Source organism: Rattus norvegicus, chromosome 8 (assembly GCF_021556685.1).
Source record: "Rattus norvegicus strain SHRSP/BbbUtx chromosome 8, alternate assembly SHRSP_T2T, whole genome shotgun sequence".
In the NCBI taxonomy this organism is placed as follows: Eukaryota; Metazoa; Chordata; class Mammalia; order Rodentia; family Muridae; genus Rattus; species Rattus norvegicus.
Window position 1 is genome coordinate 104,623,704 of NC_141541.1, and position 19,221 is coordinate 104,642,924.

Below are 19,221 nucleotides of genomic sequence, written 5' to 3' on the forward strand. Positions count from 1 at the left end.
ATAGTAACATAGTTTTCTACCACATTTCAGACAACAGATTTTCAAGTGAATTTTTAGGTGATAGCTCTAAACATGGGATATAACAACACAGAACTTTGGTTTTGGTAAATTATTCATTTGTGGTGAAAACCTGGCAGATTTTTGATGCTACAAACCCATTGACTTGGAGTACTTTTCTTTCTGTGTGATAGGAAGAGGAGAACTTATTTCTTAGCGTTTTCTTAGTGTGTATTAATTATACATAATAGATTTTATTATAATGTTTTTACACATGTACATAATGTATCTTAATCATATTTACTCCCCCTAACTTGCCTTTGTTATCTCCATTGTTGCTTCTAATCCCTTGCTCTTCCCAATTTGCCTGCCTTCTACCCACCCCCCTGTTTCGTCTGTGTGACCCAGTGGGCTTCATTGGAGTTGTCCATGGAAACATGAGTGAAGTTTGTTTACAGGAACATGTGCACTTTACAGAGTGCCTGTATCACTGGAAAAAATTCTTGTTCTATTGTCAACCATTGTGTGTGTAAATCTTTAGGGAAGAATGAGGATGATAGAACTTTTTAAAAGATTTTAGGTATATCTGTACTTTGTCTGCACACCAGAAGAGGGCATTAGACCCAATTTTAGGTGCTTGTGAGTCCCTTGTGGTGCTGGGAATTGAACTCAGGACTCTGGAAGAGCAGCCAGTGCTCTTAACCACTGAGCCTTCTCTCCAGCCCCAGAGACAGAACTTTATTTTTATTTTTTTTATTTTTTTTTGGTTCTTTTTTTTCAGAGCTGGGGACCGAACCCAGGGCCTTGCGCTTCCTAGGCAAGCGCTCTACCACTGAGCTAAATCCCCAACCCCCGAGACAGAACTTTAAATGAAAGTATGCAACTGAGTTTGGCCTGGATATCTCAAGTCTGATCTCAAACTCATGATCCTGCCTTAGCCTAAGGTTACAGATGGATTATGGGAATGTGATACCCAGCCCCAGAATACAGATGGTGGGTTCTCTCCCCCTTAATATGTTAAATTGAATCTACAGCCTTGTATATCTAGTCAAGCACTCTGAACGTTGAAATACATTCTTTTTCACTTAAAAAAAAAGTTTTGTTTGTTTTTTTAAGCTAGATATGGTGGTGCATACCTTTAATCCCAGCATTTGGTAGGCAGAAGCAGGTGGATCTCTGTTGAGTTCAAGGCTAGCCTGGTCTCCATACTAAATTCCAGGACTACATAATAGAAAGGCTCTGTCTCAGATAAAACAAAAAGTATTTTCAAATATTTATTTGTCTTGTATGTTTCTGTATGTACACAAGCATACTGCTGCACATGTGTGGAGATCAGAAAAAAACATGTGTTTCCCAGGGATCAAAATCAGGTTGGCAGGCTTGGTAGCGGGCATTTCAATCCATCGAACGATCTTGCTGGCCCTCTTCCTTTCTGAGGAAGGATCTCAGTAAGTGCTCACTGAAATTTCAATCCTTTGGACTCAGCCTCTCTACTAGCTTGGATCTCAGGCCTTTCCCACAAGGCCTACATATGAATTACTTTTTAGTACACAGGAAATTTTGTCAATGTTGCTATTTATCCATAAGATTTCTTGCTTTTTGTAGTCTTCTAAAAATACAGGGCTGACAGAAAGGCTCTGTGGGTAAAGGTGGTTGCCACCAAGCCTGATGAGTTTTGCTCTCTAAAACCCATGTGGAAGGAGAGAAACAACTGCAAGGTGTCTTCTGACCTCCATGCTTATATCACACCTGCAAATGTATGTACCTAGGTAAAGTGTGTTGTGTGTGTGTGTGTGTGTGTGTGTGTATGTATGTATGTATGTATGTATGTATGTATGTATGTATACAACTGTTAACGTAGGAAGCTTCGGTGATCTTCCTGTACTGTGGATCATCCTGTCAAGTGAGAACACGAATACCCTACAGAGGTCCGAGTGACCTACTTAGGTCGCTGTGGAACATAGGGAATCCTTTTTTATTTTTCTAAGGAAAAGAACTGCCTGTGACTCCTAATTCATGGATGATTTTTGTTCTGTTTGAACTTATGTCCTAAATTATAAAATCTTTAGATCCCAACTTTTTAATTTATGATCTATCTCTAATTATTCTAAACTTTATAAATAGTAGAAAAGTTTCTTGAGTGTAAATTAAAAATGATTTATTTGTTAATACAATCTGGATGCCATCTGAGAGGAATTCATAAACTTCATGAGATTAATGTCCAATTAAGTTTTGAGTGTTTTTACAGCTATAAGTTCTGGTCCTGTGGTCACACCCAGCCACCTCCATCTCCTACAGCCACTCAGAGGCTGTTTGTCTGAGATAAATGTGCAGCTTTCTGCTTTTCACAGGGCCTATGAACAAAGCTTACTTGCCATCTGGCCATGCGTCAGTGACAGTGACAGAATGGTTAAAGATGGGATGAACATTGAGACACTAGAACATGAACAAAGAGATTGTAGAAACAAATTACTAAGTGCTTTCTCTTTTATAAAGGTAAATTCAATGTGGTAGAAATAACTCTTATTTTTTTAATTTGAAACATCAATTCTTCCCAATCAATTGAAGAACTTTTAAAAATATGAATTTCTGCTTAGTTTTTGATCAGTAGGTGTGTAGTGGATCCCTGAAATGCATTTATAATGAGAACTCATGTCACCTCTCCCTTTGCAGTGCATAGTGTAACCAGACACATAGTGAACCAGCTTGCTTGAGGATTTATAGTAAGCTTATCAAATTATTTGTCAAAAAACGATGTACCAAAATAAGTATTAATTAGGCTGAATGGAAAAGACATGAGAACATTAAGAATTAGTGTTTCTGAGACTGAATAAGATAATAAAAAAGAGGGGTTGGGGATTTAGCTCAGTGGTAGAGCGCTTGCCTAGGAAGCGCAAGGCCCTGGGTTCGATCCCCAGCTCCGAAAAAAAGAACCCCCCCAAAAAAAAGATAATAAAAAAGAACAAAATCATGTTTTAGCCAAGTATAAAGAATGGAGTTGGGGCTGGGGATTTAGCTCAGTGATAGAGCGCTTACCTAGGAAGCGCAAGGCCCTGGGTTCGGTCCCCAGCTCCGAAAAAAAGAACCCCCCCCCCAAAAAAAAAGAATGGAGTTAAAAAAGAACTAGAGCAGACTGGTGGGCGTGACAAATGTTTTAGAGGTCAATGTCTTACCATATTAAAAGAGAGGACTATACATGTACCTTGTACTTCTTAATAAACCTTTGTACATATACCAATGGTTTATAAGAATAGTATACAGGGGTTGGGGATTTGGCTCAGTGGTAGAGCGCTTGCCTAGGAAGCGCAAGGTCCTGGGTTCGGTACCCAGCCCCGAAAAAAAAGAAAAAAAAAAAGAAAAAAAAAAGAAAAAAAGAAAGAATAGTATACAATTGGAAATGCAACTTGTTTAGAATGGTAGACTATGACTGTGTATGTGTGTGCCTGCAACCCCAACCCCATCACCATCTGTGTTTCCATCCATCCGTTTACCTATGTATAATGTGTTCTTCAGATTGGGGAACAAAAGTAAATCAGTATTATTTCAACCTCCTTCATTTTAATATTAAAAATTTTAAGAGAAAAGTTTTATAAAGTTGACTATTTCCAAAGCAGTATGTGGAGAATTTCCTGCCCGGTTTTGTGGCTCATCCTATAGTTGCAGTCCATGGGAAGCCGAGACAGTAGGATGACTGGATGCCAAGGCAAGGCAGGTCTCAAAAAGGAATGCTGGCTCACATCTTGTAATTCTGTTACTTACAGGGCTGAGTGAGGCAGGAGAGTTGCTGGGAGGCCAGCCTGGGCTATCTAGTTCCAGGACTAACTAAACTACAAAATGAGAGCCTGTCTCAGAGAAAAACAACACACAGCTAAAACTATCAAATTGAAAAATATATTTGCTGCAAGCATAACAAAATAATCTTATCCTTCGTTATTTGAAGAGATCCTACAATAAGTGACTAACAACTAGTAGAAAGACAGGAATAAGTCTTAGGAAAGACAGTTACATAGCTTTTATTTATTTTTTGTTGGTTGGTTTGAGTTTCCCATGTAGCTGAGAATGGCCTTGAACGCCTGATTGCTGAGATTACAGTGTACTTTCTCACACACACACACACACACACACACACACACACACACACACACACACACTCTCTCTCTCTCTCTCTCTCTCTCTCTCTCTTTCTCTCACTCCATGGTGTACATGTAGAAGTAAGGACAGCTTGTAAGAATTTATTCTTTCTTCCTACCATTGTCAGACCTGGTTATATGTGCTTTTACTAGCTAAGTCATCTTGCGGGTTCATCTTAAAGTTATTTATTTATTTATTTAAAGACAAAAATCTCACTTTGTAGCCCATTTTGATCTGAGATTCTTTATGTAGTAAATACTGGAGTTGAAATGATTTCAACTCTGCTGTTGAAATTACAAGCCTTAGTTAGCTTCTATGCCCAGCCTCTTTTGTATTCTTCTTTCTTTCTTGTTGTTGTTGTAAAAAAAAAAAATAGGTCATTTCTACTTAAAATAATGTGTATGCATGCTTGTCCGTGTGGCGTATGTATTTACAAAAGGCCAGGAGACATCCGTTTCTCTGGAGAATGATTTGTACATATAAACATGTTGTATGTCACATTGCCATGTAAACAATGAAGCAAGTGCTGCGCCTTGGCCTCTGAAAAGACATTTGAGGTGGTGAGAATAGGCATGGAAGATATTTGGGGGCACAGATTTCAGAGTAAAAGGGGACATTTACAGGTGACAAGAATGGGAAGGAGAGCTACAGATGATAGAGGGCTTTATATATCCTTCTAAGGACTTAGCCACGGTTTTCTGTTTCAAATGTCATTTTATTGCAAGATGGTATAACTAATTACAAGTTTAAAACTATAGCTTGGTGATTTTAGTCAGGCAGCAAGTTGCTGCAAATTGCTTATTCAAGTGTGATCACCAAACAGCTCTGGCCTTACTGGCCAATATTGTTAAGCGACTAAGTGGACCACGTTCATTTCTCAGTAAAGGAACACTGTGATTTCAGTAGACAGCAGTAGAGGAAGCCTTCTTCACGCAGACAAGTTCTTTCTCACTCGAGTTAACTCTCTGGCTGTCTCAATCGAGGTAGATACATTTGCATAACTGGCTGAGCTTGAGCCTCTGCAAGTAGCTTTAGATCTTCAGTGCACTTGACAGTGGCCTCCTCTTCCTGCTGTGCAGAAATGCTCTGCCCCACGTTTCTCCACTCAGTCTGTCACATGCTCCTCCTGTTCCTTGGGACACATTATGTTCTGTACAGAAATATGGTGGTCCAGGAGATTCTTTTACCTCCTTATATGCTCTGTGTAGCTTCTGAACCAGTGCCAGCTGCACCTTCCCCATGTTGATTGCATCCTGGATTTGTTTGATGGTCAACTGCTTTATTCTTTTTGTTCATTATCAGTAAATCCTCTAATAGACTCTAATATTTCTTAATCACATAGACAGTCAACCCACTACTGATACGGTACAGGATGGTCTCTGGGGTAATCATATTTTCTTTGGATAGAAAATACAAGCTAAACTCAGTTCCAAGCATGTAGGGTCCTGTTACACTCATTTCAAGTTAAAAGAACTGGAAAAATTCCTCAGGAATTAGCCCAAGATGTACTTTTCCTCCATATTCAGGAAGGGGTGGTACAGGGCCAAGACATGGCTGTCCTGTGTGAAAGACCCTCATTGCCTATAATAGCCCTGGTTCCAGGACGGCCATTTTCTTCAAACACAGGCCTGCTGTGTGACAGCAGAAAGTACCACCCAAGACAGCATTGCCTACAAAGGTCCAGGCAGTGGTCTCTGTGTCCCTGTGACCCCAACCTCATACTGTCAGGACTTACTTAAGCCATTTTAAATTGTGTGTGCATATGAGAGCAGTTGCCTATGGGAGCCTGGCATCAGCTCCTCTAGAGCTGTAGTTATAGTTTTGATTTCTCTAACATGAGTTTTGGGACATGAACTTATCATTTCCATAAACAATATGCACTCTTAACATCTGAGCCATATCTCAAGTTCTTTTTTATTTTTATTTTAGCTATAAAGTTATATTTATTCGTTTGTTTATTCCGTCATTTTTTATTATTGTATGTGCTTACTCACAGGTATAGAGGACAAAGACAACTTGCAGGAGCTGGCTCCCTTTCTGCTCATAGAAATTAGGGTCAGATTGAGGCGGTCAGGTTTGTGCAGCAAGCACTCTACTCTCTGGGTCATCTGGATAGCCCTAGTAGCCACATTTGAAAAGAAAACGGTAAATTAACATTTAAAACTTCATTTTTTCACCCATGTATAAATGTACTATGATCATGTCCTCCTCCATTTGCCCTCCCAACCTCACTTGGGGGTCTCCTCAACACATCTGCCTCTCAGCAACATCATGTTCTTTTATCTTAATATACCTCTTTGTCCAGTAAGTACTGCCCGTATTACACAAGTACAGGATCATCCACTAGAGCGAGGGCGGCCATACCTGCAGGGAGAAATGACTACCTCTCCTCAGCTGCCAGGGGCTCCTTCCCTCATCTGTGCTAGGATTTTGACGGGCTTTGATTGTGTGCTGCTGTGAGCTGCTTCTTGGTTATTCAGTGTCCGTTTATCATTCAGTATTGTGTTAATATTTATAGGTTTGTGTACTCTCTGTAGTTTCTTTTACTTTTTATCTAGATTTATTCCATTGTAATCAGATAGAATATAGGATGTTGTTTCAGGTACATTTGATCTCCTAATATGTGATTAATTGTGGATAAAATTTTATGTGATGCCAGGAAAAATGTGTTTCTGTAGTGTTTGGGTGAATGTTCTGTAGATGTCTGTTTGATTCATCATGTCATTTAACTCTATAGAGTTTCTGTCACAGATGACCTGTGTGTTGTTGAGAGTGAAGTATTGAAATTGCCTACTGTTACTATGTTGGGATTAATCTGTGACTTTCTATCAGAGTATTTGTTTTATGAAATTGATTATACCTGTTTTGTGCATATATGTTTAGAACTTTAATATCTTTTTAAAAAGTGTGTGTGTGTGTGTGTGTGTGTGTGTGTGTGTGTGTGTGTGTGTGTTGTGTAGATGTGCATGTGCCATGGTGCATGTGTGGAGATCAGATTACAGTTTTCAGGAATTGTTTCTTTCACCCTGTGAACCCTGGGTATTGAACTCAGGTCTTCAGGCTTGGCTGAAAGTGCCTTTATTCACTGAACTGTTTCTCTGACCCTGTGATACTTTACTTTAATTTTTAAAAGATTTTATGCGTATGAATACTTTTCCTGCATATATGTCTGTGCACCACATATCTGTCTGGTACCCACAGAAGCCAGAAGAGCGTGTGAGATAAGAGGGTGTGAGATCCTTTGGAACTGGAATTACATGCAGATGGTTATAAGCTCTCAAGTCAATACTAGTGTAAAAGAAGGGGCTTATTCTGATATCTCCCTTTTTCCTGAATAATGACACCGAGACCTTTGTATTTTTAATGAATGCTAGGCCTTGAGGTAGGCTTGCTCCCCAACTAGCTCTTAACTTATATTCACCTGTTAATGCTAGTCTATGTCTGCCATAGACTGTGAGTGGTTACCTCTCCTCAGTTTCATACATCTGACTTCCTCTGAATCTGGGTGGCAAATTCTCCTGTGCCTGACTCTTTCCCAGAGTTCCTCTGTCTCTGCCAGATGTCCCACCTTCTGTTCTACCTTCTGCTATAGGCCATAAACATCTTCACACAGTATATGAAAACATTACTTCAACTACTAGGATCCAAACCTGTGTTCTCTGGAAGAGCAGCCAGCTCTGCTAGCTGCCAAGCCGCTCTTTAGCTCTGGTGTAACATCCTCTTGGGGAGTTGTTACCTTGAATATAGAGTGAGGTTTGTCTCTTCTGACTAATTTTGGTTTGATAATTATTTTGTCAGATACTATGATGCTATGCCTACTTGTTTCTTAATTCCATTTGTTTCGAATATCTTTTTCCTTAAAATACCTTTTTTCAGTTTTTTGGGTTTTTTTTTTTTACCCTAAGTGATAGCTATCATTTGTGGTAAGATGTGTTATTAGGGATATTAGGGTAGTATTATTAGACCTAATAAAAAGACAGATTTTGTTTTCTAACCTAATTTGTTTGGCAAGTCTGTCTTTTTATTGTGGAATTGAGACCATTGATACTCAGTTATTAAAATGTTTATTATTTTTCTGCCATTTTGCTGAGTTTTCTTAGACTTATTTTGAATGACCCTGGTATTGTTTATTAATTCCTGCCTCTTGGTTATATTTATTCTCCTCAGTCTGAAGTTGTGGTTATAAATTTCTTTAGTTGGTTTTTCATCATGCAATGTTTTTATTTCTTTTTCATTATAATAGGTTGTTTTGCTGGCCAGTTTTGCTGTCAGTTGTGGTCTTTCAGAGCTTGAAACATGTCTTTCCCTGGTTCCAGATGTTTCTCTCAGATAATCAGCTGTTATTCTGATGAGCCTGCTTTTATAAGTGACTTGGCCCTTCAGTTCTTTTTCTTTAATCCATACTTAGTGTTCAAAGTATAATGTGTCATAAAGTCAGTCAGTCTGTCTGTCTGTCTGTCTGTCTCTTTCTCTCCCTCCCCCAACCCCCCCCCCTTCTTTCCCTCTTTGTAACCTTGGCTGTCCTGGGATTTTCTCTATAGACAAGGCTGGCCTCCAACTCAGAGGTCCACCTGCTTCTGCCTCCCAAGTGCTGGGATTAAATCCTTCCCCCCATCTTATTTTTGAGATTATAATTACATTTATCTTACATTACATTATCTTCCCTTTTCTCCGTCTAAATCCTCCCATATACCCCTTCATTCTCTCCTTCAAATTCATGGCCTCATTTTTCATTGTTAGTGCACATGTAAATATATGTATTTGCATTTATACATATATACACATTTATGTACATATATACACACAAATATAATATGTATTCCTAAATATAACACATTCAGTCTATAGAACATTACTGGTATGTGTTTTCAGGGGTGATGACTTTGCACTGGACAACCAATCGGTGTGCTGTTCACTGTGCTGCCCCAGCTTTCCTCAGTTACTTACAGTTCTTTGTGTAGGGTTGAGGCCTCCAGGGACTTTCCCATCCCCTTTGACGTGTACATTGTTATTGTCTTGTTCAGCTCTCATTTGGAAATGATGCTGCTGAGTCTTTATGAGTATAGATAGTTTCTGACTCTACTAGAAAGCATAATCTCACAGCAAACTGCCTAATCCTCTAGCTCTTAGACTCTTCCCCCACCCCTACCCCATTGTTCCCTGAGCCTTTGATGTTAGACTGGCTTTTTAGTTGTATCCACTGGGGCTGGACTCTACACTCTGCACTTTAACTAGTTGTGGCTTCTGTGGTGTCCCATCCATTGCAAAAGGAATTTTCCTTGAGGATAGGCAAGGATGGGCCTAAGGACAAATGTCTGTAGGTTATTGTGAGGAATTAGGCTGGCTTAATAAACTAGTGTCTGTGGACAGAGAGGTGACTCAGTGGTTAAGAGCACTCACTGCTCTTCCAGAGGTCCTGAGTTCAGTTCTCAGCAACCACATGGTGGCTCACAACCATCTGTAATGGGATCTGATGCTCTCTTCTGGTGTGTCTGAAGACAGCTATAGTGTACTCACACAAAATAAATAATTCTTTAAAAAATAATTAGCGGTTGTGGATTCTCCTTCAGTAACCATGTCTTCACTAACACTGAGGAGTTTGCTCTGCTTCCAGTACCAGGCCTGATTTCCCATTCGTTGAGGAGGTCCAGCTAGAGTGCTGTTGGTTATCTCCAAAGCACATGCACCACTGCTACATCCTTAGGTTATCAAGCTGTGCTGGTTCCTTTGGAAGTTTCCATGGTGCCTTCTGGTACTGTGAAAGTTAGTCAAGGGGATTTCCTTTTCTGACTTTGTCTATTTGGTATTTTATAATCTTCTTGTACCTGGATGGGCATCTCTTTTTGGGTTTGGGATTCTTTTCTATGGTTGTACTAAATGTATTTTCTGTTCCCTTTGTACCCATAATTTAAAGAATTATTCTTTCCATGGTCTCTAAAAACTCTCCTCTGGTGGTGGCTGGTGTTTTGTCATTGCTCTTGACTAAGTGATCCAGTTCTTCTCCCTGTTGTCAAGCCCTGAACTACTTTCCAGAGGCTCTTGCTGGGTCATACTCAACTTTTTAATTCACATTTTTAAAAAAAATTTTTACCATCATTTAAGTTTGGATTTTCTTCAGAAATTCTCTAACAAATTCTGTTTTCACATCTCAAATTGAAATTTAAGATTTCACGTCCTGAATTCCTTACATCATTCAGCACTTTTAGTTTTGTTCTCTTGGAGTGAGTTTGTGTCTTCTCTGAGTTCTTTGCAGATGGTTACTCTTTTGACTTCTTTGGCCAGTTTCCCAAATAGTTCCCATCGGGAGCCATCACTATGAAAGTAGTAAGTTTTGGAGAAGACTTGTTATTTCAGTTTGTGAGATTGGTTTTGTGTCTGCACTTAGACTTGTACATTTGGAATTTATTTTTCTTTGTAAAAATCCTAGTCACAGTCTTTTGGTGGAGGAGGTTACGATGTTCAGGAGAGGACTAAGTCATGTCCTGTTGAGGTAGGGTTTTGCTCTGCGGGACTGGTATTCAGGCTGTAGGCTCTATCCATGGTCCTCTGAGTTTAGCTACTGTCTGGTGTCAGCTCCAACTTCCTTCCTGGGTCCTCAGCTTTTCTCTGAAAGGCCCTGCACCTGTGGACCTTTTCCTGACTTGGTCTGGTTCTCATCCTGGGCTTGCAGCTTCCTGGGCCTTTGGGACCCAACTTAAGCCCCTACCGAAGTCTTTAGCTTCAGCCTTAAGTTGTCATAGAAATTTTAAGGCTTTTTTTTTTCTTTTTTGAGACAGGGTCTCTCTTTATAAATATATCCCTGGCTGTCCTGGAACTCACTCTGTAGACCAGGCTGGCTCCAACTCAAAGATCCTCCTGCCTCTGCCTCTGCCTCTGCCTCCCACATGCTGGGATAAAGATATGTGCCAGCACACCTGGCTAAGGATAGATCTTTTAAAGATTTACACCTAGCTCCCAGGGACTAAACCACCATCCAAAGAGTACATGGGTCCAGCTGCATACATAGCAGAGGATGGCCTTGTCGGGCATCAATTGGGAGGAGAGGCCCTTGGTCCTGTCAAGGCTCGATGTCCCTGTGTAGGGGAATGTCAGGGCAGAGAAATGGGAGGGAGTGGGTGGGTGGGAGGGAGTGGATGGGGGAGCACTCTCATAGAAGCAGGGGAAGTTAGTGGGTTTCTGGAGGGGAAACCAGGAAAGGGGATAACATTTGAAATGTAAATTTTAAAAACCCAATAAAAGGAAAAAAGGCCAAAGGGGGAAAAAAAGATTTACACTTAGTTGGTAGTTAGATAGTTAGTTAGTTAGTTAGTTAGTTAGTTAGTTAGTTAGTTATTGTGTGATATACTGCATGTGAAAGTCAGGAGACAACTATGGGAGTTTGCATTCTCCTTCCACAATGTGGGGGTCACAAATTGAACTCACATTACAGATTTGGAGTAAGTGCCTTTACCCACTAAGCCATCGTAGTGATCCATGATAGATTCTTTTTTGTTTGTTTTGTGAAGGGTTTCTCGGGATAACAAGCTCTGGCGGTCCTGTACTTGCTTTGTACACCAGTGTGACTCACAGTTCCATCCATCTCTGACTCCTGAGTGCTGGGGTGACCGGTGGGCGGGGGGTGCCACCACACCTGGTTGTGGTTCTTTTTAACCTAAACATTTAGCTAACATATTGTCAACACATTTTTCTAAAGCATCATTCAAATGTGAAAGTGATATAAATGTTAATGTCACTTTCTATAGTTAAGGATATATTGTAAGTTATTAATATACTAATATTAATATTCATAATTTTTAGTCTTCAAACTTTTCGATACATTTTAGACTAAGAGCTAAATTTAGATGGCTGAATATTTAACGTGAAATAAAGTATAATACTGCGCAATTGTAGGCTTGTGCTTAATGAGAAAAGGCTTTATTTTGTTTTAGTTTTTGTCTTTCTATTTTTTTGTTTGTTTGGTTTGTTTTTTACACAAGTCTACTATATGGCTCTGGCTGACCTGGCTATGTATCTAGACCAGGCTAGCTTTGAACCCACAGAGATCCTCCTGCCTCTGCCTCCCAAGTGTAAGTATTTGTGTTTGGAGACAGTTTCCTATAGCTCAAGCTGGCCTGGAAGCAGAAGATGACTTTGAGCTCCTGCCCTTGTACCTCTACCTCCTGAGGGCCAGACTTACACATGTAACCACCAAGCCCTGCTTGGTTTAGTTTTAGTTTTGTTTTTTCAAGAGAGGGTTTCTCTGTGTAGTCCTGACTGTCCTAGAACTCACAGAGATCCTCCTGCCTCTGCCTCCCAAGTGCTGGAATCAAAGGTGTATCCCACAATATCCAGCCCTGGATTTTTAATTTGAATTAAATTTAAGCTCAAGATTCATGTATTGAATTCCATACCACATTTTTTACGTTCAGTAGTCACATGTGTTAGGTAACTTTCATATTCAAATGAAAATGATGTTGTGAGTTATGGAGTGGAAAAGCAAGAGATGAATTAGAAGTTATTACAGTAATCCAACAAGAGATGATAGGATGGACCAGAGTGGTATTACTAAAGGGCATGAGAAGTACATACATTTTACATGTCTAGTCAACAGGATTTATTTATTGATTAAATATGGGGTATGGGAGAGGAATTCATGGTGATCTTTTCTATCTGGACAGTTCAAAAATAGACAATTTATTGAGATGGAAGGTAGATTTTCTGGGTGGGTAGTATTATTAATCAGGTAGTAGTCAGGGGTTAGCTTTTTGAATATGCTAAGTTTGGATACTTTTCAGCATCAAAATGGAACTATAGGGAGAAGCCTGCTACGTGAATTACCCTAGTTTGTATTCTCTTGCTAAGAATCTGCAAAATCAACTCGGAGAGAAAGGGGGTTGGTCCAGTTTACATGTCCATCCTGAAGGGAAGTCAGTATAGGAACTCAGGGCAGGAACCTGGAGTTAGGAACTGCAGCAGATACCATCAAGAAATGTTCTTTACTGGCTTGCTCTCAGTCTGCTTTCTTATAGAACCCAGCCCTGCCTGTGGGCTGTTCCATTAGCATTTGTAAGTAATCAAGAAAATGTTCTAGAGGCTTCTTCCAGGCCAGCCCTGTGGAGACTGAGATTCCTGTTCTCAGATGACTCTAATTGTGTCAGGTTGACAGCCTAACCAGGACTTGGATCCGAAATCAGCAGTTTAATCCAGAGGAGCGTCAGATTCATCAGTGCATTTAAAGGCATGAAGCTGAGGTCAGTTTACCCAATAAGGAACGGTTGATAAGTAGGTGGGGAACTGAGGCCTAGGGCTTCAGAACTGTTCTGAGAGGAAAGCCAGCCATCAACAACTGAATAGCCAGTTGGCTAGGAGAAGACTAAGAAAGGCTTGATGCCAAATGAGAAACAGTGTTTCCCTGAGGGCAGTAAATCATGTGAAATGCTGCCGAGAGGTTAATTTCACTGGAGTTGATAGCAAAGACTTGACCTTGGATTCAGCAACATGGAGATATTGATAAGAGCTTATTTAAATGAGATTTTAGAGAGGAAAATGGGAAGGGTTCAAGAGAATTGGCAGTGCAGACAGTGGACCTGTAAATGTTCATAGATTTTGAGAGTAGTTTTACTGTGGAGGTCGACAAGTGTGAGTTGGTGGCTGTAGCTAGCCATTAGGATTGAGTGCAGAAAGTACGTTTGTGGGTCCTGGCACATACTACATAGATCACACCACGCAAGAGGTTTATTGGGGGCGGGGGGAAGAGGGGTCATAAGAGAGACAGACAGAATGGGGAGGACAGTGCATCAGCAGGAACTCCTTAAAGGTATGCAAGTTGCATAGGAAAATATGAAACTTGTAGGGACAGTGGAAGTCCACCACACCTGTGTGATGACATAAGCTACTGACACTGAGTCGCATTATGCGTGATTAAGAAAAGTTGGATTGTTTTGTTTTGTTTTCAGGATAGAAGAAATAATACATGTTTGTGAACTGAGATTGATCCAGCAAAGAGAAAGATTGTTTTGATGTAGGAGGCCTTTAAACGGAGAGTGGCTAGAGTAATGTAATTTACACAAGTAAATGAATTAGCTAGCTTAAAAATAAAAGAGCCGGTTGAAGTAACAGGTAAGGAAAAGCCAAGAGAAATGTATGACCTATACGACACTTCTTACCAATAAACATGAATTTGCTTATACCGTTTTCTCTCTTTATTTTAAGTCATGTCTTCCTATAGGCCACAAACTTCCTATAAGTCACAAACTTCCTGTAGGCCACAAACTTCTATAGGTCACAAACTTGCTTTGTAGCTCAAGATGTCCTTGAATTCTTAACCCTGCTGCCCTCTTCTCAGTAGGTGGGACTATAGCCATGGGTCTCCACACCTGGCGTTCTCCTTCATTTTTGTGTAAAGATGTAATTTACAGGCCAGTCAGATGCCTGATGGATGAAAGTGCTTTATCACTCAGGCCAGACATCCTGGAACCCATGTAAAAGTGTTAGGAAAGCACTGACTACACAAAGCTGCCTCTGAGGACTCCATACAGGTGCCATGGTAGGCACTTAATCACCCACTAACCATTATTAATTAATAAATTAAAAATATACAATTAATGTTCAAGAGAATTAACCCTTCCTAGCTCGGACTTTTAGTTCTACAAACACTACCACAGTATAGGTCCTGTTTTGTTTGTGACGTGATCTTCCTGTTTAGTTATGGCCGGTGTAGGGCTCACAGCTCTCAGCAGTCGTTCCCCTCAGCCTCAGGAGTTCTGACATTGCAGGAGTGGACACTGTGCCAGCAGGTTATCATCTTAAACTTTGATTGATTGATTGATTGATTGATTGACTGATTGATTGTCGAGACAGTCTTTATGTGGTCCTGGAACTCACTATGTAAATCAGGCTGGTCTTGAATTCACAGAGATCTACCTGCCTCTGCATCCCAGATGCTGAGATTAAAGGTGTGTGTCACCACACCCAGCTATTTGAAACCTTTATTAAGAACTGTAGGTTGGTAGACTGTACAACTGAAACCTCTGTGTGCAGATTTTTTAAATTACATTTATTTGTGTGCGTGTGTGTGTGCGTGCACGTGTTTATGTGTACAGTCACTTTCCTTTTACTATGCCAGTCCCAGGGATTGAATTTAGGTCCTTAGACTTAGCAGCAAGTGCCTTAATCCACTGAGCCATCTTGCCTCAAATTCTAGATCCTTCTGCTTCAGTGTCCTGTACTAGGATGACGCCAGGCGCATCGTCGATCTTGAGAGAATAAAGATATAATTTAGGCTGTTTGATCGGAAGTTTGGCATCCACTTGGAACAGTTAGGGAATCCAGTCTGTGTTTTTAGAATTTTATGCAAGAGACTAAGCTAGATTCTGGAATACAATTACGATAACCTAGTTCATTTATTGTAAAGACACAAGTAAGTAATAACAGGTTTTTCGAGACGCCCAGAAGCATATCCGACACCTAGACCATAGGAGCTAGGCTCAGTTTTTCAGGGTAAGATGACACTTAAGAGTGGAGGCTGTTCTATAGGATAGAGTACAAATCACCAACCTAATTAAACTTCAGTTTCTTCATGTATAAAAGCTGGTTTACACTTTTACCTTCATTATAGTGAGATCCCTGAGGACAGTGCTTGGGGCAGAGATAAAAGAACATTTTAAAAGGGATGGAAAGAATATAAGAGATAAAGTTTGGGGCAGAGTGTTTGGGGATGTTGTCTTCTGGCTATGATATTCTTAAACTCACAGTAGCTATAATTACCTATATAAGACCTACACAAGATTGGGCCTGTCAGCATCTCATAGAGTGGGAGAGGGACACATGAGTATGTCCCCACCCAAGGGTCTATAGGTTGTTAATGGTTATTGGAGGAGGTAGAGATGTTTTCTTCAGTAGCCCAACTCTGGTAAGGTGCCCATGCTCCTAGCCTCTCACCTATAATGAAACCCACTAGACTATGGAGTGGAGGGGTGTAGGAATGAAATGAAAGAGAAAGGGGGTCAGTAATGGTTGGAGGAAGACAAGGGAGGGTAAAGAAGAGCAGGTGAATATTATCAAATATATGCATATAAAAATGTTCATGAAACTCATTATATGTAATACATGATAATAAAACCATACGTTTTTTTAAGTGTCTAAATTGAAGAAGCAAGTAACTGCTTCTAGTACAATAGTAGCATCACAAAAAAACATTGTAAAGGACCTAGATAAAATGTTTCATGATGTTGCAACTTTTTGTTGTTATTAAGTAGACAAACTATTTTATAAATTCCCTGTTAAATACAAATAAGGTTATTTAACAGAACTGCTTATATTCATTTCAACAAAGAGGTTTGTATGTATTTCAATTAAGATTTTTTGGTATTTTTTGTTTGTTTGTTTGTTTGTTTGGCTTTTACAGACAGGGTTTCTCTAGATCCCTGGCTGTCCTGGAACTCACTCTATAGACCAGGCTGGCCTCAAACTCAGAGTTCTACCTGCCTCTGCCTCCCAAGTGCTAGGATTAAAAGTGTGTACTACTACCCCAGGTACAATATGTCTCTAAATGTAAATTAGCAGAATGGGATAGGACCCTTGGTGTATGTATATACAAGAGTCAACTTGATACTTCAGAAGACTGACTTTGTATTTATTGTCTTTTCAGGTAACATTTCACTTGTGGCCTTTCCAGTTTCAAGCACCAACTCACCAACAAAGATTTTACCGAAAACCTTAGGGCCAGTAAATGTGAATGTTGGACCCCAAATGGTAAGAAAATTATTAAATTTCAGAATTGACACTTTGCTCAGGCAAGACTAATTTATACAATAATTATGCTGAAGATGTTTGATCAAATAGTCTACTTAATTTTAGTTATCTCATTTACCCTAAAAGTTTTGTTTTTCTCAGTGTAATTAAATATTAATTTATATTAATAAACATTAATAAATGTTTTTGTGCTCTTAATGTTTAATTTTTAACATTTTAATCTGAATGTTCTGATGGGTTCCGAATGTGTACTGTTAAGGGTTTTCTGCTTTTTTTTTTTTTTTTTTTGGTTCTTTTTTTTGGAGATGGGGACCGAACCCAGGGCCTTGCACTTCCTAGGCAAGCGCTCTACCACTGAGCTAAATCCCCAACCCCGGGTTTTCTGCTTTTATTAGACCTTTCTTAACTTTTGTTGTTTAATTAACTTTAAATTTATTGTATTCTACCAGTCTTCTAACTTTTGTGGAAACCATGTGTGCTCATATAAATTGAGTGTATAGTTGAACAGTTGAATTTATACCTGGAGCTATAGATTTCAATTTTTTTCTTAAAAGATTATTATAGCTAAACTCATGCTTGAACTCACATTTTGGTAGGCAGAGGCGGGAGGATCACAAGTTCCAGGATAACCAGTCTACTTAGTTCCAATCCAGGGGATTACATAGTGAAACCCTGACTGGAGAGAAAGGGGGACTAAAGAGGCAGGGAGAGAACAGGTAGAAAGGAAGAGTGTGAGTGCGTGTGTGTGCGTGTGTGTGCTTGTGTGTGTGTGTGTGTGTGTGTGCGAGCGTGTGTGTGAGCGAGCGAATAACCAGGAAAGCAACAGTATGCCATTTTAATTCTTTTTTTTTCCTCCATCTTTATTAAATTGGGTATTTCTTATTTACATTTCAAATGTTATTCCCTTTCCCGGTTTCCAGGCCAACATCCCCCAACCCCTCCCCTTCCCCTTGTATGTGGGTGTTCCCCTCCCCATTCTCCCTCCATTACCACCCTCCACCATTTTAATTCTTAACCCTAAAAATACTGGATGAAAAATAAATATGCGTGTTACTCTAAGACATTTACTAATCCTGCTAGAGCTTGAAATATGTAGCCCTCTCAGAAAACCTCGTTTATAATTAAAATTGCATTAGATTACTCTGATCAACCAGGTATAGTGGTCCATGCCTGTAATCCTAGCACTTCGAAGGTAGAGGGGGTCGGATCTCTGTAAATTCAAGGCCACCCTGATCAACAAATCAAGTTCCAGAACAGTCAGGACTATTATTACTAAGAGAAACTGTGTTTCCAAAAATCAAACAAAACAAAATTACTCTGCTTAGGCTTGATGTTTCTTGCCTATAAGCCCTGTGCTCAGGAAGCTGAGGCAGGAGGATCTTAGTACGTTTGAAGCCAAGAGGACTCTCTTAAAAAACATACTGTAGGGGATCAGAGAGATGGCTCAGTACTTAAGAGTACTGACTATTGCAGAGGGACCCTGGTTTGATTCCCAGCACCTATTCCTAAGGCTCACAACTGTCTATAATAGTCAGGGAACCTTACACTCTCTTCTGGCCTCCATGGCACCAGACATATAAGTGGTGCACAGACATGCATACAGACAAAATACCCATACATAGAAAATACTGCTAAAAACAAACAAACCAACAACAACAACAAAAAAAACCCACACGCCTAACTTAAAATCTTAAACATTTTTATTTTAAGTTATTTATTTACTATAGATAAATGTGTACCAAACACATGCCACAACATACATCATGTGTAGAGGTCAGAGGATGACTTGCAGGAATAGGTTCTGTCCTTCCACTTTGTAGTTTCCAGGAATCAGAACTCAGGTTGTTAGGCTTGGTGACAAATGCCTTTACCCACTGAATCATTTCAAGGGGGACTATGTACTTAAGAATAGTTCTTCATTGTGTTTATACTTCTATTTATAGAATAGTACAATACATTATGCTTATGACACAGAGCATTGTGTGGACTATTTTGAATTCAAAGTTTAGATAGAACTATCTTTTAACATTCTTACTGGTTTCAGGAAGTCTTTAAGGTATTATAAGCATGGCGTTTCCTCTGGTCAGTTGAAGACTGTCAATCATCTGCAGATACCAAGTAAAAGATAAAACAATTTACTGTAAGTATGTGAAGAATGTAATCTAGCTCCAAGCCCATGGAGACTGAGACTCCGATCAATTGTCCCCAGTTGGAAGTAGCTCAGGAGAGATCTCAAACAGTGGCTATGCATTTGCCCTTCTCTCTCAGCCACTACAGTAGACACAGGTAAGACCCTTAGCTAAAGTCTGTACATTGAAATGGAATTATGTAAATACTAAAATTCCTTAGTCATCACATGTG

At 39.8% G+C, this 19,221-nt stretch overlaps 1 protein-coding gene and 1 pseudogene across 51 annotated transcripts in view; one reads left to right on the top strand and one right to left on the bottom strand.

The window, feature by feature from the left end:
- Positions 1–19,221, top strand: part of Tfdp2 (transcription factor Dp-2) — a 141,137-nt gene that overhangs the window by 71,614 nt on the left and 50,302 nt on the right. For 45 of the 51 annotated variants that reach the window (XM_087561258.1, XM_087561260.1, XM_087561287.1 and 42 more), the window contains 1 exon segment: positions 16,757–16,860. In XM_087561258.1, coding sequence (XP_087417384.1) covers positions 16,757–16,860 — 104 coding nt within the window. 51 annotated transcript variants of the gene reach the window in all.
- Positions 5,086–5,795, bottom strand: Atp5pb-ps1 (ATP synthase peripheral stalk-membrane subunit b, pseudogene 1; annotated as a pseudogene).